Here is a 26825-nt window from a genome sequence, read left to right as displayed (position 1 = left end):
AGCAGGAACCTGGTATGAATACTCGCCCATCTTTGGCACTACTGCAGCAAGGAAACAGTGATCTCAACACTACATGGTTTGGTGTGGAGTGAACCACCAAGGCAATGTGCAGAGGCCACCAGTGAAAGCTGTTGAGCTCGTTACCACACAAAAACCTCTGGGCCAGGGAGAATTGTTCAGCCAAGTAGAGCGGGGGAGACAGCAGCTTTGAAAACATCCAATAGGAAGCGATAACAGAGACCACTGGATCCGGGTGGTCTGTCAACACACACAGCAGCTGCTGCCACTCCTCAGCAATGGACCACACTCACCATGCCAGTCAGGAGGCAGCTCTGAGCCTGCATCTCAGCAATGAGTGGCTACACCACTTACTGCAACTCACCCAACACCAATTCTCACAGATAGCCCTACGCGCATCAGGAGATGAGATCATTTTAGCTGTTGCACTGCTATGGGAGTACTTGCCGAAGACTGAGCCCTCAATCAGGTTCCTAACACAGCAGCACTGTCAGTAATGCAACTCATTAAATACAATGACATAATGAGCCCTTTTAGCGCTGATTCCTTTCGTGTTCTTATTCCTGGGATTGTATTGTTTTCCTGTGAATGTATCCTCAGTGAAGTACCAGTGTACAGGGATTCACTCGTTATGTTGTTGTACGGTATTCAGTGAATTTAAAAAATATATAGGCAGAAGCTTTTACAATGTGCCTATTAGAGTTCTTACTTGTATTCAAAGTTTAATTTTAACCATCTCTTGGATGGCCTGTGAATGGCTGCACAATGGAAACTTGTCCACTCAGAAGCAGTTTCGAACTGTGCATGATCATTTTACATTGGAGAGCAACATCCATCTTGAGGAGCAGTGATCCATCTTACCCAAAGCTGAACTTAGACCTTGAGGATAAATAACTATCTACTAAATTGTTGAGTCATCCAGTGCCATAAAGAACTCCTTTCAAGAATGGTTTGATGCTCTTTATCGGTGAACACTTCTTATTTGACACTTAACAATGCTTTTGGTTGATCTACATCAGTCTCCCTGAATGTCCTTTGAGCCTAAACCCACTGATGGAAAATCTTGCTTTCTGTTAGCTCAGAGTTAAACTTATGTTGGAAATCACGTCTACCTGTGTGTACAACTGCCGATGTACTGTCTATTAAAGTCTCCTTCCATACTTCCACCTCAAGGATTGATTTTGCTGTTGGTTCCCACCTCCATTCTTCACAAACTTCAGCTATTCCAGAATTTGGGGCTGATGTCAACATCAAAACACATATCAATAAATGTCATTCTTGTCAAATGCCGTTGCTTTCAAAATTTAAATATGTCTGTATCCTTGAACCTGAAATGCATTGCCTGCCGATGTGGTGCAGACAGGTTGCACTGTGGCTTTCAATAAATATATGGTGAAGAAAAATCTTTAAGGCATCAGAGAAAGTGGGCAGGGAGTGGAACTGGAGAGTTGATCTGGAAGAAAGCCAATGTGGACACAATGGGCTGAATGTTCTCCTCCTGCGCTATAACCATTCTATGATTCTATGTGATTGATGCATCCATAATCTGCATTCACCATCTTTCTCTGCTTTGGAATTTGCTCCCCATCGTACTGTAAGAGGTTATTTTTCATTTAATATGCCATTGTTTTTCCAGAATTCTCTTCCCAAGCTGTCCTGATGCTGCTCTCACACTCTTCAACAACTTACCAAAGATATATTGCCTCAGTCGTGCCTTCCTTTTCTCCCATTCCCAAAAATTTCCTTCATTTCCTGCTTGGTATCCACTGATACCCATTGGAAGGCATTCTGACATTCTATTATATGGACAGTCATTATATGTTGATTATTGCTATTAGTTTTAACAAACCCCAGGATTAAAAGTTGGAAATAATAATGACATCATATACAATGATGTGATTATAATTGTAGATGTCTCAGACACTTGGAAGAGAAACCTCCCATAAAAGAGAGTTGAAGCATCAATACGTCTTTCAAAATTTAAGCTGAACAGTTTTATTCTGTACATTTCCTATGCATTTGAAGATATTATTAAATAGTGATATCATTGGGGCGGGGAGGTAACAGCTGAGCTGAGCAATATGAAAGCTAAATTATGGTGAGACTCCCACTTCAATCAAGAGCTGTACCTCCATAATATTTCACTTTGTGCCACGTTGCATAGCCAAAGCATATGTTGAAACTAACTTTCTGGCTCAGTGAGTCTTAATTTGTAAAGCAAATTAAAAAAATGAAATGTTCAGAAATCCATGACTTTGTTAAATTTGATTAAAATAACAAATACAGCATATGTGTGGTTCACACACTGGTAAAGCTCTTTCACACTGATTGTATCTAACTCTTATATTGAGATGATAGTGAAGATTAAGTTTGAACTATCATCTTTAGGCCTAGTCTCAACTCATTTTTGTCCATGGGTTACAGTTGGCCTTTAAAATGTACACCCATAGTGTATAATGCAAATACTTGGGAGTTCATTGATAACTCTACAGAACTGCAATTAAAAAAAAAACAGGCAGTACAGGCTTTTTTTTTGTTTTAAATTAGCATTAACACAAAGCAGAAATAGAATTCTCTTTTCTTCTGGAAATACATTACTATTGTTTTTTATATTGCTTCCACTAGAGAACTGAAACATTAACACCATTTCTCTTTCCACAGATGCTGTTTGGCCTGCTGAGTGTTTCCAGCATTCTTTTAAATTTTGGATTTCCAGCATCTGCAGAATTTTTGATTTCCAGGATAATGTAATTTAACAAGTACTCTTGCCCTTATTAATTTATTTATTTCCCAACATTTGAGTGTCAGAAGTATAATTTTCTCAGAAGTCTAACAATTCAATACATTTCAAAGATGGATTACAGATGAACTACTAATAATGCCATCAATCTGAATTACTGAGAGAGGGACTGCAATCATGATTTGTTATTGTTCAGAACAGCCCCAGTATAATTCAGGTTCCCCAAGTGACTTGCTGAAATTCTAGAATTCTATTTTTGACCATAATTAAGTTAGGAAGTAATGCCCATATCGTACAAAGTGGAAAAGAAATTTAGTGCTCAATAGTTAGGTGGTTCATGTTTTATATTTCAATTGATACAATTTATTTATGATGCACGTCAGAAGCCTTGAACAAAAAAAGCAAGTCTTCTCATTGCAGATTGATTCCCTCAATAATAACCCAATCTGTATGTAAAAAGGTACAAAACAATACAATTGTGTAGATGGTGATACGACTGATGCATGCTTTTAATACAAGAAAAAAATTACACTTTCATTGTCCTTGAAAGGACAATTATTCTCCAAAGCTGTCACACATTTCCTTCCAAAATTAAATAATAGTAGAAGCAGCAACAAGACAAACTGCAAGAAAACAATTATTAACCGATAAACTGTCAACGTAATTGGCAAAGGCATCTTGTAAATATGAAGACAACTTGTAGAAAACAAAGTAGTTTTCAAATCGTTTTGGCCATCATCATTGAACAATAAATACAATGGAATCTGACATCACTAGAACTCTTTTTACATGCATTTTGTGTATCTGTTTGATGAAGAAAATAGCATCTATTTCTGCTGTTTAATAAACAGCAAAGAAAATCTGAATCTCACTGAAAATACCAATTTGTGAAGTTTCACTCAAACTCAAGTATATATTAGATTGGAAGTACAACAAAACCAGCAACTGATTCAGTTCAGTGCTGAAACAACAAGAAGGCTCCTTATACATTGAGTTAAGCCTTTTTATAGAATCACAGAAAGGTACAGCAAGGAAGAAGCCCATCTGATTCATCATGCCGATGATGGATCTTTGAAAGAGCCATCCATTTATTCCTACTGACTTACTCTTTCCACATAACTGCATCTTTCCCTTCAAGTACTTATCCAATTTGCTTTTGAATGTTACAAGTAAATCCACTTCCCTTGCTTTTTTTGGGCAGTGACTTCCAAATCACAATAACTCTTACAGTGCAAAAAAAATTCTCATGATGCCTCTGATTATTTTGCCAATAACCTTATAGAGTCTTCTGTTCTTCTTATCACTGATCTCTCAGCTACACCTTTTGACACAGGATGACATGGTGAAGTAAATGTGTGCATAATGCCATTTTGCTTCATGAAGTGCTTGAATGGGTTGATTATCTGAGGCTAGTTCTTCTAGTAAACTATGACATAAGAAAAAGGATTTCAATTCTTTGGTGGTATGCTTCATTGTACCACTGGATGCAACATGTTTCACCTCAGGTGGCTGACAATGAGTACAAAAAAGTTATAAATAACCCTCTCAAAATAATCAATGTGCACACTTTCAACTGGTCTTGTTGGTCATTTCCATCCATGTAAAGGTGTGTTCACTAGCTTGGCTCTGCAATCTTAACAAATGGTACGCTTCTAAAATGTCTTCTTGATACACTTGGTATAATAAGTCTGTGTCCCCATTTGTAAGAATATTGTTCTATTGAAAACTCATATATTCAGTTATAATACAGTACAAATGTCTTCATTTGGGAAATTCTGTGATTCAGTCCATCCTTTTAAAGCTTTTTCAGGTACATCTGATTTGGAACGACATCTTTCCGTGCTGCTTAAGTATCTCCATTGCTGTAGCTGTCAAATAATCTTATACTACTTTCATTGTGTAGATCATGTTTTCACTCCTTATATCAGAATTTTCAAATGGTAGCCTTGATAATCCATCTGCAACATCATTTAACCTTGAACTTTAAACTCAACCTTATAATCTTAAAATAATAGAATAATCCAATTTAGAACAAAGAATTTCCAACAAAGGCACAAGGACTGTGAGCTGATATAAAGTTTGCCCAGTAGGAACTGGTAAAGTTTTTTCACTCCAGTGATGAGTCTCAGTTTCTCATTTTCAGGATAGTGTCTCTCATTGGTCAATGTACATGATGATGATCGTCTTTTCTTGGCCATTGTGCACTACATGATTAATTACAGCATAATTCAAATCAACATGCACAGGTTTCAATGTATGTGTTATGTCAAAGTGGCCAAACAAAAGGCTCAACTCGCTGACTCTCCTTACATAAGTCATATGCCCTAAGCTGTTCATTGCCTCAGTTCCATGTCTTGCTTCAGTAACAGCATAGTCATGTGCATAATCCTGGCACATTACTGTACTGTGATTCAGAACATGTTCATATTTATTCATATTTCCTTATGACAGAAGGAAGCCAAGTGGCCCATGGAATCTATACCTAGTCTCAGAGCAATCCCATTCCCCTACTTACTTACTTTCTCACGTGTTCATTAACTTCTGATTTAACCTAGCCACTTAACCTACCAACTAGTACCTCTTTGATGCACAAAGTCAGGAACGAATCTGGGATGTTGGAGCAACAGCATTATTTGCTATGCCACTGTGCCACTCCTATGTTCTGCAACATTTTAGGTGTCCTTGCTTTCATAAATGCTGACATATTTTTTCATTGATTGGTTGCAATCACTTTGTATCTACTTTTATCTCAAAAAAACTGCTTCTTTCTATCCAAGTGTACCTTATTCCTTCTGAATTTTATTTGTTGCCTTTAAGTAGTAGCGTGAACACTTCAAATATTTAAAGATTTTCTTCTCCAGTCCTTCTGGCTGTTAGTACATGTAGATCATGTGGTACAGAGAGTGATCCATACATTGTAGTATATTGTCCACAGGATCTTTAATCCCTATAGGTCTTCATTTTCTTACGTCTAATAAGCTAACAAGCATATTTTGTGGTATTTTGGCCATGCCTTCTAAAAAATTTTTATGCACATCAAATACACTACCTTCATTACCCTCTTCACTATTTCATAAAATTACTCAATTAATTTCAGCCAGACACAACAAACCTACAACAAACCAATGGTGAATTTCATTTATTTACTCATAGCTTTCCAAAAGCCAACTAATTTTGGCCTGGATTGTTGACTCTAAACATACCCCCACCACGACCATTTGGCAGACTAGTTTTATGCTTTTTCCTTTTCTTAAGCGGGTGTGTACAATTTGGAATCATCTGGTCAACAGCAATCATGGCCATGTCCAAGGATGATTGTGGGAAAAACCTTTATGATTTCTCTCCTCTCTTCCATCAGCAGCCTCAGACATATCCCTTTTGGGTGACTTTACAACTCTGGAGACTGCCATCCTTCTAAGTGTATTTTCATCATTTTCATCATTCAGTATTGCTATTGTCCCTTCCTATGCAACTAAATTGACAGTATTTGCCTGGATCTTCTGCTAATCCACCTGCATGAGTTTAATGGTCAGCTGCCCTCAAAGCTGATCATAGCTAGAAATGGTAACCAAATGGTAATCTTCTGCTGATCAATGAGGTGCATAAGGTGGGGATGGGGGTTCAGGAAATGACAGGGACTTTGAAAATGTCAGTTGTGAGAGAAAAGTGGGGAAAGGAGGTTATGTGAAACTGATAATTATAGAAAGTTACAAAAGGAACTTATTGGATTGATACTTTGGACTCCTCGACAGTGGCCCAGGCAGAGTCAGGCCCTTTAACTAATACCAAAGCAGTCCTAGGCACACTGGCTTAAGATCTAAGTCAGTGTTTGGAGCCCGTGACTGCAGCACATCCATCTTATTTGCCACAATGCATGTGCACGTGCAGTTAATTGACAACAAACCTATCCTGGACTGCCTCATAGAAAGATACAGCATAGAAACAGGCCTTTTGGCCCATCAAGTCTGCATTGACCACCCATACACGAACCCCCATATCATTCCCATCTTTTATTCTCCTCACATTCTCATCAACTCCCCAGATACAACCACTCACCTACACACTAGGGGCAATTTACTGTGACCAATTAACCTACCAGCTGCATGTCTTTGGGATGTGGGAGGAAACCAGAGCACCTGGAGGAAATCCATGCAGCCACGGGGAGAATGTGCAAAATTCACACAGACAGTACCCAAGGTCAGGATTGAACATAGATCTCTAGTGCTGAAATGTAGTGGCTCTACCAGCAATGCCACTGTCCTGCTCCTAAATTTGCCTTGTCCAATCCTTCATATTTCTGACTCATTCACTTCTCCCAGTTTTCTACAAACTTTACATCTCCAAACAAATCTTTCACCTTGGTCCCAACCCTATATCAAGGCATTTAATTCCTCCTTCACTTTCAGATAAAGACTCCCATAAGGACATTGGTCCTGTGTCTTTTAGGTGCAATCTGGTAATGCTGAATGGATCCTTTTGGCCCCAAAATTGCTCCCAAAGTCTCAGAAGTAAGAAGCCCTTCCTCCTGCATCTTTAATCCAACCATACTTCATGTTATCAGTCCTATACTCATCAGCAGGTGGAATCAGATTACCACCTTTAAGGTCCCACTCTTCAATTTCCTCCATGGCTCACAAATTCTAGCTAAAGAACCTCAAGCATTTCCATTCCCAAGTCATTTGCCTCAACTTTGATCATGCGAACAGGCTGTTCCTTTCACCACCCACTCCTCCAAAATATTTCAGACCCTCCCTCTATGTCCTTTGCCTTGGCACTAAGAAGGCAACATCAAGCCATTGAGTCAGACAGCATGGAAACCAGCCCTTCAGCCCAACTTGTCCATGCCAACCAAGGTGCTCGTCTATTCTAGTCCCATTTGCCCACATTTGGCCCATATCCCTCTAAACCTTTCTATCCACATACCTGTCCAAATGTCTTTTAAATGTTGGTTACTGTACCTGCCTGAACCACTTCATCTGGCAGCTTGTTTCGTACACGTACCACTCTCTGTGTGAAAAATTTGCCCTCAGGTATCTATTAAATTTTTCCCCTCTCACCTCAAACATGCCCTCCAGTTCTTGATTCCACAACTCTGGGGGGGAAAAAACTGTGTGCATTCACCCTATCTTTGCCCCTCATAATTTTATACACCTCTATAAGATCATCCCTCAGTCTCCTATGCTCCAAGGAATAAAGTCCTAACCTGCCCAATCTCTCATGTCATCTGGCACCCCTGCTGGCAACTACAGAAATGGTTAACCATTCCTTTACTATTGAATACCCAACATTTGGCCATACCCTTGTCCCTACTTCCCCACAGTGCTATGGGGAAATGAATGTGGTCATGACTGAACTCTACCCAAATATTGTCACACAATTTCTAAATCATTGCCTAAGCTATAAAGAAAGCCTTTACACAAAATAGTATTGATTTCCATCATCAAGTGGGGCAGGAGGTGGGGGAGAGCAACATATCTGGAGAGGATATAGCGATAGTGTGACTGATTTCCCTCTCCCTGAGATGAGAATATTGAGGCGAATGGTAGTTCGCTCCTTACTGCGATAACTGAGATGAGCTAATTCAGCACAGACTGGAGTTTAACTTGGGACTTCGTAGGGCTCTAAGCCTTCACACCAAACAAGACAAAGAATTTATTCATTGACCCAAATGGGGTTCCCATCAAAAGTGAAAATGTTGTTTAGTAGCAAGAGTGGCTTCGTATATTGTCCATTGTAATCCTCAGTAGAAATATAACCATTTTAGCCAAATATTGAACAATACTGTTGGTGATTGTTAAGAAATCCATAGCAAAGATTCCAAAAAGCCAGCAGTGAGAATGTGAAGGGTGGTGATGATTATTAAAAGTGAATGCTATCCAGCAGGGATTTTGATCTAACCTGTGTGTAGATTTAAATCAATAAAAAAATGCGTATATGCTAACAGTAACCACATTTCAAATTTAATTCACTGGATGTGAAGTGCTTTAGAATGTCCTGAGGACGGAGAGGTACATTATAAAAATGTTTTTCTTTCTCCTTTCAATAAATTCAAATTCTTAATACGGTCATTTTTTCCAGCGGAATGCCAAACCATCAATTTGAAGACTTCTAATTGAATTTGACAACTAGTTAATTCATTCCACCTACTCATCTTATAGGTTTCATTTTTCCATTGTCATTAAAAACCTGTAGTCTTTCTATTTTCCTCACTGCACCATGGTTAACTCTGGTGTAAGTTCAATGGAAGGCCACCTATGTGGGAAACTAGAAAACAAAACAATGTAATTCACCCCCAAAATCTCTAGCCTACATTACCGTGCAATTACTAATCTTTCATGCAGAGGCTGACCAACATTCTGAGTGATGCTTTGCTAACATGGTTTAAACTATCTGCATTCAAGTAATGGCAGAGTCACATTTTCCACAGCAACATTTGTTTGGTTTAATTAGGATCATCATCTCTGTGAAATATGTAACCTGACATTTTAATTACTATTCCAATGACACTAACATATGAACTAAGCAATGTTTCAAAAACATTCAGCTGCCAATAAAAGTATAAGGGCAACAAACTTTTTCTTTGTTAGTAACAAAATAGCTAATTCTGTTTTCTTTATGCCCACTTGCATTCCGATTGATGTATTCTTCAGCTGCTTCCCACTGTATAAGCAGACAGAATGTGCCGCTCCAGAAAATATAATGGTTTTATTTGTGCAATAAAAGTTTTAATTAATCCCTCACACAAACAGATGATGGCTATAAGCACTCCTTAGAGGGTGACAAACAGTATCAGAGGGACAATTTATTCAATATAGACACTGAATAGCAATATGGCACAACATCCAAAATACAGCATTTGTAGCAATTGTCTTTCAGAAACATATTTCATTCTCCTATAAGACAATTTAGCATCAATGAGGTCTATAAATAGTGCCTATATTTTACTTATTGACATTGCATAGGATTATTTTATTATTTACGGTCATTTTTATATTGGTACTTAGAAACACATTTCCTAGTTCCAGAACCTCTCCAACAAACATTCATTAGATTTTTTCAGTCTCATGTTAACCTGTTTCCAATTATTTTCTAGATCTTTATCATCTATGTTATTGATTATCTTTTTTTAAAAATTTTATTACAGCATGGTAACAGGCCCTTCCGGCCCAACGAGTCCATGCCGCCCATTTCAAACCCAAATTAACCTACCCGTACGTCTTTGGAATGTGGGAGGAAACCGGAGCACCCAGAGGAAACCCACGCAGACACAGGAGAACGTACAAACTCCTTACAGACAGCGACGGGAATCGAATCCCGATCGCTGGCGCTGTAATAGCGTCGCGCTAACTGCTACGCTACTGTGCCACCCCATAACTAAAACTAGTGTGCTAAAAGTAAAACTAGTGTGCCCTAAAACTAGTATGGAGGCAAAGCCAAATTATAAAGCATATAGATTATTTTGAACACTGTTACAAGCAAAGATTTTGGTGAAGAGAAAAGAGGTTGAGATTAGTATTTGCGTTCATTTGAAATAACTTCAGTATCTTGACACAACTAAGCAAAGAGAAACACAATTAAGGAAAGTTATTGGCCTTCAAGGAACAACACCCGCTAAATAACATCTAAAAGTGATTTGCACAGAGTATACTCTGCTCAGTTTGAGGAGGGAGCCCAGACTCTTAGCTAGTGCCTCAGGACATTTTGTTTTGCATGAAAATCAAAAACAGATGAAAAAAATGTAAGTTGTTCCACCAGTTCATCTGGTAGAGGAATGGAATCAGGTGGTACTACATTTATAAACATGTAAGGATATTTTCTAAAATGACCTTCACAGCGATGTCCAACCATTGCTAATTCTAAACAGTTTGCCACAAGGTCACACAAATTTATTTAACAAGCAAACATCTGTCAATTTTTCTATTTGCTTTCTGGACCAGTAGTTGACTGGGGCAAAGATTGCATCATAAAGAATTCCTCTGCTGCAGGTGTGATTAGAATTGAAAATGTACTTAATTGGGTGTAAAGTGCTTTGGGATGTCTAGAGGTTGTGAACGGAGCTCAGTAATTAGCAACTTGTTCTTTCTTTTTCCCCTCTTTAGCACATCGTCCTGTGACGATGACGGCAGTTGAGCCTCCCTTGCAGGAGACTTTGAAAGCAATAATAATCTATCAGAGATTCCTTCTCTGATGCATGTTGATTTAGGATTCAAGTATCTTCTTCATAACGGACAGTCTGGGAGAATAAGTACATCACAATGGCAAGGGCATTTCCTGATCTGTTTTGTCCACCTGATGTGTCCAGGCATCTGAACATGTCTGGTATTTCGATAAGTGGTCTGCTTTACAAGGGCATTATTTCACTTACAGAGACAAAATTGTCCTCCATTTACATCATATAGAGAGGTTGAAATTTATGTTTGGTCACATGCATAATGATAGTACATGTGCATGGTTCCACACTTCCAAAATTCAGGCCCACACAATTATCCACTTACATTTGCATTCTCTGTTCCTCCAGCTATATGGTAGTTCCAATTCTTTATCAGATTCCTGTGCCTTCTCCCTCCATTAAGACCCCTTCAAGTAAGTACTAGAACGTTTCAGAACCCACTACAGCAACAAATTGCTTTCAAATGCTTTAACTTCAAAAAATCCACATCCAGATTCAAAACTAATATCCCAAAAAATTCCAATCTGCTTCATCCAAGCATAGTTCAGGGCCTCTTTAGATAATGTTTATGAAGTGACCCCCACACCCTTAAGAGTTGCATGGACTAAGGGTGGGAACAGAAGGTGTCATTAATAGCTGGGTGAAGTCAGAAAATGATGTCACCGTCTAAATAATATGACATGATCTCAATCTGAAGGCAATTATGAGACTCTGATCTGTTTCAGATGGCTCCAGGATCAGCATTCCCCCAAGAAAATTTACAAGAAATTGAGATACAACCTCTGTAAAGCTATCAGGAATGCCAAGAGACAATACTGGTTCAAAATAGAGTCCCAGACCAGCCATCAGTTGTGGCAGGGCTTACACGCTATAACAGGCGACAAAACAAACTGGGGCAGCAGAGTCAACAAGAGCACATCCCTTCATGATGAGCTTAACACATTCTATGCACGTTTTGAACAGAAGGGGAGTGGTTTGTCACCACCCACCCTGACAGCCCCCAATGCAACTGAAACCGTGGTCACTGTCAAGGATGCAAGATCAGTCTTCCGGAGAGTGAACCCAAGGAAAGCATCTGGCCCAGATGGTGTCCCTGATCGTGCTGATCAGCTGGTGGTGGTATTTGCAGATATATTTAACCTCTCCCTGGTTCAATTTGAGGTTCCCACCTGTTTTAAGAAGACCACTATCATCCTGATACCTAAGATAAACAAGGTAACATGCCTTAATGACTACCGACCAGTAGCTCTGACATCCAGCATAATGAAGTGCTTCAAGAAGCTGGTCATGGCACACATTAACTCCAGCCTCCCAGAAAACCTTGACCCACTGCAATTCGCCTAGCACACCATCTCCCTGGCCCTACACTCATCTCTGGAGCATCTGGACAGTAAAGACACCTACATTAGACTATTGTTTATTGACTACAGCTCCGTCTTCAGTACTATAATTCCAAGCAAACTCATCACCAAACTTCAAGACCTGGGACTCAACACCTCCCTCTGCAACTGGATCCTTGACTTTCTGACCAACAGAGTAATCAGTAAGGATAGGCAGCAACACCTCCAGCACGACTATTCTCAACACTGGTGCCCCACAAGGCTGCGTCTTCAGCCCTCTACTCTACTCCCTTTATACTCATGACTGTGTGGCCAGATTCTGCTCTAATTCCATCTACAAGTTTGCAGATGATACCACCGTAGGGGGCCGTATCTCAAATAACAGTGAGTCAGAGTACAGGAAGGAGATAGAGAGCTTAGTGACATGGTGTCATGACAACAACCTTTCTCTCAATGTCAGCAAAACAAAAGAGCTGGTCATTGACTTCAGGAAAGGGGACAGTGTATGTGCACCTGTCTACATCAGTGGTGTTGAGGTCAAGAGGGTTGAGAGCTTCAGGTTCTCAGGAGGGAACATCACCAATAGACTGTCCTGGTCTAACCATGTAGATGCCATGGCCAAGAAAGCTCACCAGTGCCTCTACTTCCTCAGGAGGCTAAAGAAATTTGGCATGTCCCCTTTGACACTCACCAACTTTTATCGATGCACCATACAAAGCATCCTATCTGGATGTATCATGGCTTGGTATGGCAATCGCTTTGCCCGGGACCACAAGAAACTGCAGAGAGTTGTGGACACAGCCCAGCACATCATGGAAACCAGCTTCTCCTCCATGAAATCTGTCTATACCTCTCACTGCCTTGGTGAAGCAGCCAGCATAATCAAAGGCCCCACCCACCTGGGTCATTCTCTCTTCTCCCCTCTCCATCAGGCAGAAGATACAGGAGCCTGAGGGCACATACCACCAGGCTCAAGGACAGCTTCTATCCCACTGTTATAGGACTATTGAATGGTTCCCTTATATGATGAGATGGACTCTTGACCTCACAATCTACCTTGTTATGACCTTGCACCTTATTGTCTACCGGCAATGCACTCCCTGTAGCTGTGACACTTTAAGATCAGGTCAGATCTTTATTAGTCACATGTACATCAAAACACACAGTGAAATACATCTTTTGCATACAGTGTTCTGGGGGCAGCCCGCAAGTGTCACTATGCTTCTGGCACCAACATAGCATGCCCACAGCTTCCTAACCTGTACGTCTTTGGAATGTGGGAGAAAACCAGAGCACCTGGAGGAAACCCACGCAGACACATGGTTTCTGTATTCTGTTATTGTTTTTACCTGTACCTCAATACACTGTTTAAATAATTGATCTGTATGAACGGTATGCATGACAAGTTTTTCCACTGTACCTCTGTACAACTGACAATAATAAACCAATACCAATACCAAATTATATCAGTTTGAAAACAGTGCTAAATGAACAGGACAAATCAATGTTTCATTGCCTGTCCACTAGCAACCTTTTGGAAGTGACAAAGTAATAAAAAAAATCCACAATGTGTTTTACGAAATAGTATAATATATAAGTGGGAAGATTTTAATAGAATTTACTCAGACAGAAAAATATCTCACAAATGAAACAGCCATAAGAGAAAAATGAAAATATTTGTCTATGAACAACTGCACAAAAAATCTAGTAGCAGATAAAGTAACAGATAACAGAGAAGCATGCTCAAAGTTCTAACCAGGATTTTGAAATTGTTATACCACTGTGTAAAAGGGTTGCAAGGAATAAACAAATTAATTTAGGCCAGTTAAGTTTAACTGGATGGGCAAATTATTGGAAACAACTCTGAGGAAAAGTATAAACCTTCATTTAGAGAGGCACAGATAATCAGGGGCAGATAGCATGGAATTGTTAAGGGAAGGTCATGTCTAATTAACGATATCATTTTTTGAGGAGATAACAAGAAGGGCCAATGAGGCAAGTGCATTTGATATAGTACCATTGGAATTTACTGAGGCTGTTGACAAAGTTTCAAATTGCATGCTGGTCAGAAAAATAAAAAAAACAAAGGGATCCAAATGAGAGTAGTAAACTTGATTCAAAATTGAAGGAAAGCAAAAGATAGTGGTTGACAGTGGTAATGCATTTGCAACTTGGAGGTTGCTACCAGTGATGTTTCACAAAGCCCAATACTTCGTCCTTTTTTTCCTACTTGTTAATGGTTTAGACATAAATGTAGGAGGCATGATAAAGAAGTTCACAGATGATATATGTGGTTGCCAGTGAGGCAGAAAGCTTTCAACTGTGGTTAAATATAGATGATCTGTTCTGCTGGGCAGAAAAAAAATAGCAAATGAAATTTAACCGAGGGAATTGTTAGGTAATATATTTGGGGAGGTGTACAAAGACAAGGGAATGTACAATAATTAAATGATACTCAGAGATATTTTGGAACAGAGGAACATTCAAGTATATAGCCACAGATGCTTAAAGGAACCAAGACAGATCAATAAGGTAGTTAAAAAGCATTGGGGATGCTTTCCTTTATTAAGTAAGGCATGGAATAAGAACAGGAAAGAGAACTGTATGCAACACTAATTAGATCGCAGCTTGTGTACTGCATACATTTCTGCTCACCACTTTACAGGAGATATGTGATGACAATGTAAAAGGTGCAGAGGAGATTAACGAGGGCACTGCCTAACACTGAAAAACTTTAGCTTTGAGGAAAGATTGGCTAGGCTTGGATGTGGAACGGAGCAAGCTGAGGGAGACTTAATTGAAATATATAAAATTAGGAAAGGTCTAGATACAGTCCTGATGAAGGGCCTCAGCCCGAAATGTCGACTGTTTATTTCTGTTTTATGGATGCTGCCTGACCTGCTGAGTTCCTCCAGCACTTTTTGTGTATTGCCTGGAAACAGTAAACAGGAAGAGCCTATTTCTTTTACCAAAGGGGCTTAAAAGCCAGGGATATGGATTTTAAGATTTTTAAGATATCTTTATTAGTCACATGTACATCGAAACACACAGTGAAATACATCTTTTTATGTAGTATTCTGGGGGGCAGCCCGCAAGTGTCGCCACACTTTTGGTGCCAACATAGCATGCCCACAACTTCCTAACCTGTACGTCTTTAGAACGTGGGAGGAAACCCACGCAGACACGGGGAGAACATACAAACTCCTTACAGACAGTGGTTGGATTTGAACCCGGTAACATAAATGGTAGATGGATTAGGGGAGGTGAGAAAATATTTTTACATCCAGGGGGTGGTAGGGGTCTGGATCTCACTGCCTGAAGGAATGTAGAGGCAGAAACCCTCATCATATTTAAGCCATATTTGGATTTATGCTTTAAGAGCCATGATCTGCAGGGCTACAGACCAAGTGCTGGAAGGTGGGATTAGGCTGGGTACCACTTTTTCAACCTGCACAATCAGAATAGGCTAAATGGTGACTCAAGGTACTGCAGGTGCTGGAATTTGGAGCAAAAAAAATAAACTGCTGGAGAAACTCAGTGGGCTGAGCAGCATCTGTAGAGGCAACGGAATGGTCATCATTTTGGGTCAGGACCCTGTATCAGGACTGAGAATGTAGAGGGAAGGTAGCCAGTATAAAGAGCTGAGAAAATGGGGTGAGGCCAGCACTGGTTGCTGATAGGTGAAACCAGATAAAGGTGGGTTGATGGGCAGATGAAATCAGTTGGTCTCATTGATGTAGAGGAGACTAAATAGTCTCCTTCTAAAATAAGATAAGATAAGATCTTTTATTAGTCACATGTACATCAAAACACACAGTGAAATGCATTTTTTGCGAAGTGTTCTGGGGGGCAGCCCGCAAGTGTCGCCACGCTTCTGGCGCTAATTTGCATTGCAAGTCTTCTATCTTTCTCTGATATAAGGAGTGAGATACAATGCACCTTCTTTACAAAGTACTTAGGGTGTGCAGGAAATATCTGCAGGGACTTCATCGGAGTGTGAGACATGTGACTGCCAAACCAAGTGGAGTCATTAGGAATAGGGAACCAATTGCAACTGAAGGAGGTTTGTCGGAGAAGGTGTCAGGAGAAAGAAAGTAGATTTAGAAAGGAAGAGGAAGTTAATGGCGGGGACTGGGGGTGACTGCCTCAATCTCAATTGTCAAAACCGGATGGCAGACAACATGGAAGCAGAGTCCAAAAAAGGTGCTGAAGAGGCAGAGCCAGGAGTCATCAAGGAATGCATGGAAACTGGGCTCCTGTGTGGCGGCCACTGATGCCAAAGGGGAAGTGCACCTGAGAAGGAGAAATCTAGGAATAAATTCTGGGGGAACTCCACCATTGGCAGAACAGGAGCAGAAAGCACAGGAATTGCTGAAGGTGCTCACGCTATAATCAGAGAGGCAAGAATGGATAGTCTCAAAGTGCTGGTAAATGGAGAAAAGGCACTGTAGGAGGACAGCATGATTGTTCATGCCAAAGGAAGTCTTCAGAGAAGTTCAGAAAGATCATGATGGACACACAATTTGGGCTGTTTTTCTGCTATGTGAGGGGAAGAAACCTGACTGCAGCATACAAGCAGGGACGTATAATGAATATGTTATAAAGCTGGAATATGACAAGGTCCTGTTGATTGCAAGATGCAAGTCATGATTAAGAATCAGTTTTGTAATAATTTTGAAAGCTGATCAATCCTTTTCTTTCCGCTTGTGCTGTTAAGTCACGCTTCAGACAGTTCCTTGAGGGACCTTTATGAATTCCTTAGCAGACAGCCAAAATCAATATACTGAGGATACTGCGGGTAACAGTGAGAGAAAGAAATTTATCTTTGTAAACAGGAGGGGAATCAATTATTGATTATGCCTGAGCCTGAAACACAAAATCTATTAATGATCCCTCCAGCTCACACAGAACTTCCCAATACCACAGAGGAAAATGGATAGCCTCTACAGTGTACATTCCTCTCTCTTCACAACAAATGAGCACTGTACAAGAATGAACACATGAAGCCCATCTCCATTCCCCCCCCCCACCACATACCTCACACACTGTGGAGCATTAGATAAATTCACCTTCCCTTCTCTTCATGCTATAGAAAACATGCAGATTACACATGCAATACAAGAACAAGTACATTCTTTCTTCTTTGTATTCTGTACAAAGCAAATTAATTTGTTTCCAATTTCCAGTCAAGGGAAAAACTGATATAGCACTCACTCTCATACACACTTTGATAAGCAAACACTACAAGGAAAGGATATGTCTGCATTCCCTACACAGGTCCTTCTCAACCTTTCTGCAGCCTTAAACACAGTTGATCACACCATCCTCCTCCAACATCTCCCCAATATTGTCCTGTTGGTTAGGAACTCACTCACCTAGTAAAGACAAAAATCCTCATCATTCTTAAAAAGGTATATGAGGATCTGTGACCTGCATGGCATTGACCTAATGGGAAAAGGATGGTTTACAGTGGGTGGCTTTCTTCCACTGGCATATGTATGTTGAATTGAATGGCCTTTTTCTGTATTGTGAAGTTTCTGTGGCTCCCAGTACCAGCCTGGAGACATGAAAATTCATAACAATAGACTTTTGTGATTCTGCTCTGGCTTACAAGCGTGGCTGCAGGATGTGGAACATGTCTCTAAGGATCTCCATGAAGAAGCAAAGCATTGTTCCGCAATCACGTAGGAGTTCAACCACACAAGCTTGAAGAAATCTCTTCCTAACTCCATCAACATGTCACTTTCAACACCAGACCACCAACTACACTTGAATACTGCTATACCACCATTAGGAGCACCTACTGCTCCATCCCTCACCCGCACTTTGGTAAATTGGACCACCTGGCTGTGCTTCTTCTTCCTACGTACAGACAAAGACTGAAACGCACGGCAATGGGGGTGAGGACCACGAAGAGCTGGTCAAGGGAGGCAGACAAGTGACTGCTCTGAATCAGTGGACTGGTCACGTTCAAACGTTCATCAGTGGACCTGAATGAATATGCCACAGTCTCAATGTCTTCATGAAAAAACAGCATGATCAAATACCCACAAGAACATTCATGGATGAACCAGGAGATTTGCAATCTGCTGAAGACTATATCTGTGAGGTTTAGGATGAGCAATCCAGAGTCATACAAGAAGTCCAGGCATGACCTCCATAAGGCCATCACGAGCACGCAGAGACAATTCTGGACTAAACTGGAGTCATGGCAGGACGCTCAACAACTGTGGCAGGGTTTGTACGTTATTACTTGCTACAAGGCGAAAACAGGCTGTATAAGTGGCAATGACACATCACTTCTGGATGAGTTCAATGCCTTTTATGCATGAAAGGGAGAATAACGACACTCTGAGCCCCCACAGCTCCTAACAACCCTGTGATCTCAGTCTCTGAGGCCAATGTCAGAGCAAATACATTTGATCACTGCTATACCACCATTACTTGGCCTCACAAATGGCTTGGTCCCCTTCAATTTGCCTATCGCCACAGCAGGTCAACGGCAGATGTTATTTCCCTGGCTCTCCACTCTGTGCTGGATCATCTGGCCAACCGTAATGCATGCATCAGGCTACAGCTCGGGGTTATCACTACCATCCCCTCCAAACTTATCACCAAGCTCCAAGACCTGGGCCTCTGTACCTCCCCTTATAACTGGACCCGCAACTTCCTCTTTGGCAGACCTCAATCAGTACGGACCAGTAACAACATCTCCTTGCTGACCATCAACACAGGTGCACCACAAGGCTGTGTGCTTAGCCCCCTGCTCTTCTCTCTTTACACCTACAACTGTGTTGCTAAGCACAACTCCAATACCATCTGTAAATTCGCCGAGGACACCACTGTTGTTGGCCGAATCACAGGTGGTGATGAGTCAGAGTACAAGAGAGAGATAGAACATCTGGTTGAGTGGTGCTGCAGTATCAACAATGTCAGCTGAATGTCAACAAAACCAATCATTGACTTCAGAAAGGGGAAGTTGGGAGACCATGCGCCAGTTCTCATTGGTGGGTCAGAGGTGGAAAGAGTAAGCAGCTTCAAATTCCTGGCATTAACACCTTGGATGACCTATCTTGGCCCCAACATACAGATGCAATCACAAAGGTGGTGTGCCAGTGCCTCTACTTTCTTAGAAGCTTGAGGAGATTTGGCATATCACCAAATACTCTAACAAACTTCCGCAGATGCACTGTTGAAAGTATCTTGACTGGTTGCATCATGGCCTGGTACGGCAATTCCAACACACCGGAACAAAAGAGGCCGCAGGGAGTAGTGGACACAGCTCAGTCCACCAGACGCACAGCCCTCCCCACCATTGACAGCATCTACAGGAGGCAATGCCTCAAGAAGGTGGCATCTATCATCAAGGATTCCCTCCATCCAGGTCATGTCCTCTTCTCACTGCTACTGTCAGGCAGGGGGTACAGAAGCCTGAAGTCCCATACCACCAGGTTCAGGAACAGCTAATTTTCTGCAACAATCAGGTTCCTGAACCAACCTGCACAACCCTAACCTTACTTCAGCAATGGACCACCACGGACCACTTCTTGCACCACCACGGATTTGTCTTTGGTTGTGTTTTTTTTGCACTAAGGTCTTGTTTTTGCACACTTTTTCTCTCTCTCTTCACTGTCTTGTACAATTTATGTATAATTTATATTCTGTGTGTTGTCTATACTTACGTGCCTATGATGCTGCTGCAAATTTTTCACTGTACCTATACCTCACCATAATTGTGCACATGACAATAAAGTCAACTTGACGTGATATATACATCAACCACCCTGCCTTCATTAATTTTCTTCATTACCTCCTCAAAAAACTCAATCAGATTTGTGAGACATGACCTTCCCTGCACAAAACCATGCTGACTCCTGCCCAAAACCATTCCTGCCTTTCCAAGTGAACATAAATCCTGAACCCCAGAACCTTCTCCAACAAATTCCCTATCTCTGATGTAAGGCTCACTGGCCTGTAGTTTCCAGGGTTATACCTACTGCCCTTTCTGAATAAGGGGATAACAACAATATTTTTGTCGAAGTCTGAGGATATTGCAATGAGACATCCTGCCAGAGTGAAATGACATGTCTCTTTGAAACTGGCTTAGTGGGCTTTGGCAAAGCTCCAGGAACATGTCTTATATATGTGTGCTCTCTTCATAGCAGATTACTGGAATGAAGATTACTATTTCTTTCTTGGGCCAATTCCCCTAACATTTACTATTCAACCATTAAGCTGAAACTAAAATACACATCACACTGAGACACAAAAGCATAAAGCTTGTTTATTATATCAACATGAAGCATGGATAAGATGATTTACTTGTGACCTATTCTACTGAAATTATTCACATGAAGAACTTGTTTTATGTAAAATGATCATTAAGCTCACATTTCAAAAAACAATCAACTGAATAACATTTTCAAAAAATATTTCCAACAAAATACTTTCTTTTACAGGTTAAATTTTAAAAATATAGAAGCATAATTTATGTTCTTTATCAGTTCAATATTAATTTTTGTATAACATAGTCACACAAGACAAAGAGCGATAAGAAGACTCTTAAAGCCTATTTGATAACCCCTGCCAGAATTCAACCATGCTGTCTACCTATAGCAGAATCCAGCTGCTCCTTAAATAAACTCAGAAGTCTTGGCTGCAAACTCACTTTCTGACCACCCATTACAGATGTTTGTCAACTCCAGGATAAAGAAACACTGCCTGATATCTACCCTGACACAAAAAATTCTGCCGATGCTGGAATCTGGAGCAATAGAATGTGGAGCAGCAAAACGGAGATATCTACCCTGATTTTTTTCTCATAACCTTCGAATGCAGTCAAAATCCATTTTTCAGCCAACTGGGCATATTAGCCATGTGACATCGGGATTCATAATACTTATAGAATAAATATTAACCTAGAAGAAATAAGAGCTTCTGTATCAGGTGCATTTGCTAACTGAGGCCACATGATGGAGCTGAAAACCCTCTAACCTTACATCAGTTTTCCTTGCAATGCAGCTCCAGAATATGCATATTTCAGCAAGTTGCAATTGATATTTAATTCTGCAGACTTTGCACTGTCTCACTTTACATGGGCAGAAATTTTACAAAAATAAAAGGAATGTACACCAAAGATTTTCTTTGCAGAAGACATGCATATTCAGGAGTCTACCTGTGATACAAAACTGTTTTATCATGCTTTGTGTACACATGAAAAGTAATTTATAAATCCTTCAAAGCTCAAACCAGAAATTAAGGTTGTAACATACTGCTTATTTTACATCTGAAAAAAAGTATCTATTAACATCCTGCCCAAAACAGCCAGGAGAATAATTGTTGAGATTCTTACTTGGTTAGGCTTATCTCACTAAGAATAGACCCATGCACAAATCTGACATAGGACTGACAATTCTGGCGTAAAAAGAAGCTGGTAAAATAGTAGTTTGCCTCTAACGGTGGAGTAAAGTTACACTGCAGGGCACTGTTTTTTGTTCTCTTATTCTAATAGAAGCAATAGAAAGACCATTACCCTTTGCACGATGAGAAATGGTATGACACAGATGAATGGGTCAAAATGAAAGATATCATTTGCCAGTAGTAATACTTATTCACCACGGAGCCCATAAAAGTTCATGAGAACAAAAGGAACAAAAGTACTTATTGTGAGAAGAGTAATTTTATGTCTAAAATTATAAAATGGAGATAAATTATTGCTTTACCTCAATTTTTTCCCACACAATGCTGTTATTCTGTTTCTGCTGAATATCTTCCTGTAGCTGTTGAACTAGACTTGTTTTAGAAGAAGCAACATTCAAGGCATTTTTTGGCATCTTTGTTAACCAATGTTGTGAGAGCTGGCGTATCGTGTGATGTTTAGCCCTTGTTTCTGCTACAGATGACTCATCATCTGACAGGATGTCACTAAGTGGACCTGATTCAATGCTGTCCTCCAAGGAAGGAGCTATATCACTTGAGGAAGTTGGAGAAATAGTTCCAGTTACAGGGACCCATTTTTTGTTCTCTCTCCCAGTGGAAATAGGTGGATTTACCTCAGTCACTGAATTTGCTTCTGAAAGCTCCCAATCATCAATGTTCTGAAGTGCTTCACCTTCAGGTGAATGTGACAACAGCTTTGTCAAGTTCTCCAGCTTTAAAGCCAACACTTCAGTTTCCTTCAGATGGGATGGAAGAGCCAGATACTCATTTGATCCAAACCAAGTGTCAACTTTATCATTTTCAGCCATTTGACTTTGGTTTGAGCTGTTCTCTGTCTGTGTTTCCTGTTGTAGCAAAGATAGAGTGGGGCTACAAGAAGCAGAATCTGCCCTGAGCAAATTATCTGAAGTTTGAAGAGGGAACTGTGCAGGTACTGCTTCATACAAACTTTGTCTGACGGGTGACTTATTTTGATATTTGTTACCAATCTCCTGATTCTGATACCCAGAGGACACAGGAACAGATTCATTTCTGTCCTTGTACTTATCAGTCAATGTGTCTGAATTAAAGGGTTCAGAACTATTATTATTTTCACCACCTGGAGTTTTGGTATGTGGAGCACAACATGGCTGGAAATTTCTTATTGAATATGTGGCTTCCGGTTGCTTTTGATTTGGGGAGGTCTGTTTGGATGAAACAGAAATGTCATTCTGTTGTTTGTGCACAGGAGAAGTGATATTTTGAGATAAAGGTTTGCTGGACTGCTGTTTGGGGCTTCTCAGAGATATATTGTTGGATTGTCTGAAATCATGAAGGTCACATGACTTACTAACTGGTGAAGGCTTTCTTTGATGCTGGGCATGCAATTTATTTGGGCCTAAAGTTGTCTTCCTTAAATTACATTGCGAATGCGTACTCAGGTATCCATTGTCTGTGCTGCCTGTTTTGTTTAATTCATCAAATGAGTGACTGACAGCAGCATTGGAAGTGCTTGGATAGGATGAAGGCAAATCCAGCCAAAGCTTGGACCTGTCTGGATGATCAAGAAGAGTAGGTGTACTTCTGCTCATTTCCGCTTTGTGCAAGAGATCAGAAGCTAAAATTCTGCAACAACTAACCTCCAAGTCATCTTTAGAAATTTCATCTAGATATAAAGCTCTCTTAGGTAAGGAAGGTTGTGTTGGAGATTCCTCATTATAATTGAAACAATCTTTAATTGTTCTTTTTGGTGTTGCGTTTTCACAGTGGATACTATTTGCACTGGTGGAACGCATTTGGACAATGTTCTTGGTCTCCAAATCATCGATATTACTGTCAGAAATTATCTTGGAGTCCTTATTAATTCCAGTTTGGATTGTAGTACACTCTGCAGGTGGAGTCTGAGACAAGGCTGGATGTTTTTTTGATACAGGTGATGTTTTGGAGTTTGCTGCATCGTTCTTGTCCTGCGCAGGAGTCTGGTGATCTGTGATGGTCAACTGATGTTCATCTCTTGCCTTCACTTCCTCTTGATTGGAAGTGGAACGTTCATTTGGCACAGAAAGTAAACCCAACTCTGGAGAGCCTCTTTTGAGATCAGAGTTCCAAGGCCCAAAGGGTTTTGACTTACCCTTGGAGGTTGAACACGAGGTCATATTGGCCTCTGAGTCACAGGGCACGTCTTCACTTGGACTGTAGTCGGACAGTTCAAAGGCAGTGATACCACAATCCAAAGAAAAATAGTCCTTTGAACATTTAATGGTCAGCTGACCTGCATCATCAACCTCGGTCAGTGAGTCCAGGCGGGTCTGCAAAAACAAAATACTTTGTAAAACAAACGCACCTTCTGAATTACATTACCAGTAAACTATACCTTGTGATTTTATATCTGAGTTATAGAGTATGACAGCAACTAAAAAAAATGTGATGTGAAGGCTCCATGCCTTAAAAAAATTGTGGATGACCACAGAGCAAACAAATAGGAATTCAAAAATTGATGTTTAGCCATTCGAGCGCAGACCGTAAAGATGTATCTAAATCTTGTGACAATAACATTTCCAACTACACCATGTCCACTTAGGAACATGAGGAATATATTTAAAGTGTGGAAGTTTTCATCACCTGAGTATCCCTGTTATACATAGCCAGTGGCTGAGAACACGACTAAGTCCTGGGTCACAATTTGTTGCATAGTTTAATGATACTAACTGGAATTACCCTTTGATAGTAATCAGAGTTAATAGAATTTGCAGCCAGTGACAAAGCAGCAGTGTTCACTGCTGTCCTCAAAGAAAGGTCCTCAGAAGGTTTCAGAAATATCAGTGGCAAGAACTTCTGCTTTGATGACACCTGCTGATGGCCATTTTGTCTCAGTATTAAGCAACTGTGATGTCACACAGCTGGCTTAGCAGCCAATCATAGTGCAGAATTCTCAGAGACATCATACCAGGAAGCAAAAAGCTGAACATGATTGCGAATGCTTCAACCTTGCCTGCCGCACAAACATGCAAGGCCCTGCCACCTTTGAGTATGGGGATGTTCTTAGAATCTCCATCTCTCATTAGCTGTTGTTATCCATCACCATTTATGACTAGATGTGACAATATTGCACAGCTTTGAACTGACAGCTTAGCTCACACTGTTTTGTTTTGCTGTTCAGCACACATAGTGTCCTGTGTTGCAACTGCACAACGTTGACACTTCACTTTTAGGTATGGTTGTGATACTCCCCACATGTCCTTCTACACTCCCCATTGAACCAAGGTTGATCCCCGAGCTTGATTTTAATGCCTCACCACTAACTTCTCAAGGGCATTTAGAAATGGGAAATAAACACTGGCCTTGCCACAGAAATCCTACAGAACAAAAATTATTAGAAAAAAACTCATTCAGTCTTCTTTAGGTGCCTGGAAGCAGTGTAAAGGAGCTGGGAAGCATTTAATTGAATCCCAGTGGTTCAAATTACCATGGCTGCAGCTGGCTCTGGAGCATGGGAAATTATTTACCAGAATGATTTCCCACCAGAAATATCTCCCTCATCTTTTAAAATAACCAGTATCACATAAGTGAGATATTCTCTGCAGTGAAATAATGGCAGAGTTGCTTTACTGAAAAACACATATTTTGATACTAAGCTTCTGCAATCTTAATCACATGCTCTCAAATCTCACTACAAAGTGTAATTATACAAAGATTAAGGAATGTATTTGCAATCAAGCAAGATCTAGGGTTTTCTGTTCTTTCGTTACATATTTTTTCAGACTTTCCTAAAATGTTTTCAGTAAATTGATTACAATCAGTTATCTGATTTAAACAAGTGTGTAACACATTTAATTAATTTCACATCACTAATTGGAAGTATATGTTTATGATGAGCAGCAGATTTGCTTTCCAGAAGTGTCCTTTCCAGTGTCGTGCCTGATTTATAGAGTACAGTGATGACAGGGAGAAACACATATAGATCACATGTCTGTATTAAAATTCACTGTGTTTCATGTCTTTCACTTTTTGCTTTTTATTAAGCTCAGTTTAAGACAACCATTGCTGAAATAGTGATAATTTTTTTTCTTCCTCCGTTCTTTATCCTAATTCTTACATGCATCATCACAAAATATGTGAAGCTGTTATTCCATGGCAGAAACAGTAAAAATATCTATTAAAGGAATATGTCAGAGGAAATTTAGGCCCATTAGCATGACATCCTTAATGGGAAAAATGCTTAATAAAATCATTAGAGTTGTAATGCGTGACCACTTACACAGAGAATGGCACTTAACCAACAGATCATTTTACTTCAGAGAACTGAGTCTTCTTCAAATTTGATTAAACTTTTTGAAGAGGTCATCAAAATAGTGGATAAGGTGCACCTGGTAGATATTTCCCAGCTCAGGCAACAGCCTCATAAATCTACTCCACACCTTCTTTACTGCAATCACATCTTTCCCATTAGGTGGTGACTAGAACTGTACTCAAACTGTGGCCTAAACATAAAAAAGTTCCCTATCAGATTTCCTCAAGGATTTGGGCAATCTTCTGCCTTGAATTGAAAACTTGCTGAAATCCTGTGGGGAGAAAGTAGTGCAGAAATGTTGTACTTAATTCAAGACAAGTCAGCAGTGGCGTTTTGCAGGGATTGATTCCGTGCTAGTTTATGCCTCTCAAAAACTGATTCACTGGATTTGATCCATATCCGTTTCTCAGTACTCAGTCCCTTGCTGTTGGTTAATGATTCAGACAAATGTAAAGGTCATGATGAAGATATCTGCAGATGTTAAAAAATATGGTCAAGGGGAGGAAAGATTCAGATTGCGGGAAGATATTGATGCACTGGGTCAGTTGGGCAGAAGAGTGGCAAATGGAATTCAATCTGGAGGGAGGGCCAATATATATGGGTGGTGCAACAGTGAAGAGAATATATAATAAATGGGAGCATATTGCAAGGGGCAGAGGTCCTGAGGGAACTTGTATTTCCACAGATGCTGAAAGGTAGCAGTCCCAGCAGATATGCCAGATAAAAAGTCACATGGGATGCTTTTTTTTAATTAGCCAAGTCATAAAACATAAAAGCAGGGAGATTGTGCTAGAATGGCACAGAACCAAAGTTAGGCCACAGTTCAAGTACTGTTCTGGTCACCACATG

The 26825-nt window shown here is 40.2% G+C and overlaps 1 protein-coding gene across 4 annotated transcripts in view; it reads right to left on the bottom strand.

Annotated features, from left to right (window-relative positions):
- Nucleotides 1-26825, bottom strand: part of akap6 (A kinase (PRKA) anchor protein 6) — a 303452-nt gene that overhangs the window by 190232 nt on the left and 86395 nt on the right. For all 4 annotated transcript variants that reach the window (XM_052026999.1, XM_052026993.1, XM_052026990.1 and 1 more), the window contains exon 5: nt 21991-23994. In XM_052026999.1, coding sequence (XP_051882959.1) covers nt 21991-23994 — 2004 coding nt within the window. The remainder of the gene's footprint in view (nt 1-21990; nt 23995-26825) is intronic.

Source organism: Pristis pectinata, chromosome 1 (assembly GCF_009764475.1).
Source record: "Pristis pectinata isolate sPriPec2 chromosome 1, sPriPec2.1.pri, whole genome shotgun sequence".
Lineage (NCBI taxonomy): Eukaryota > Metazoa > Chordata > Chondrichthyes > Rhinopristiformes > Pristidae > Pristis > Pristis pectinata.
Note: the sequence above shows the minus strand (reverse complement) of the source record. Positions and strands in the feature narration are given on the sequence as shown.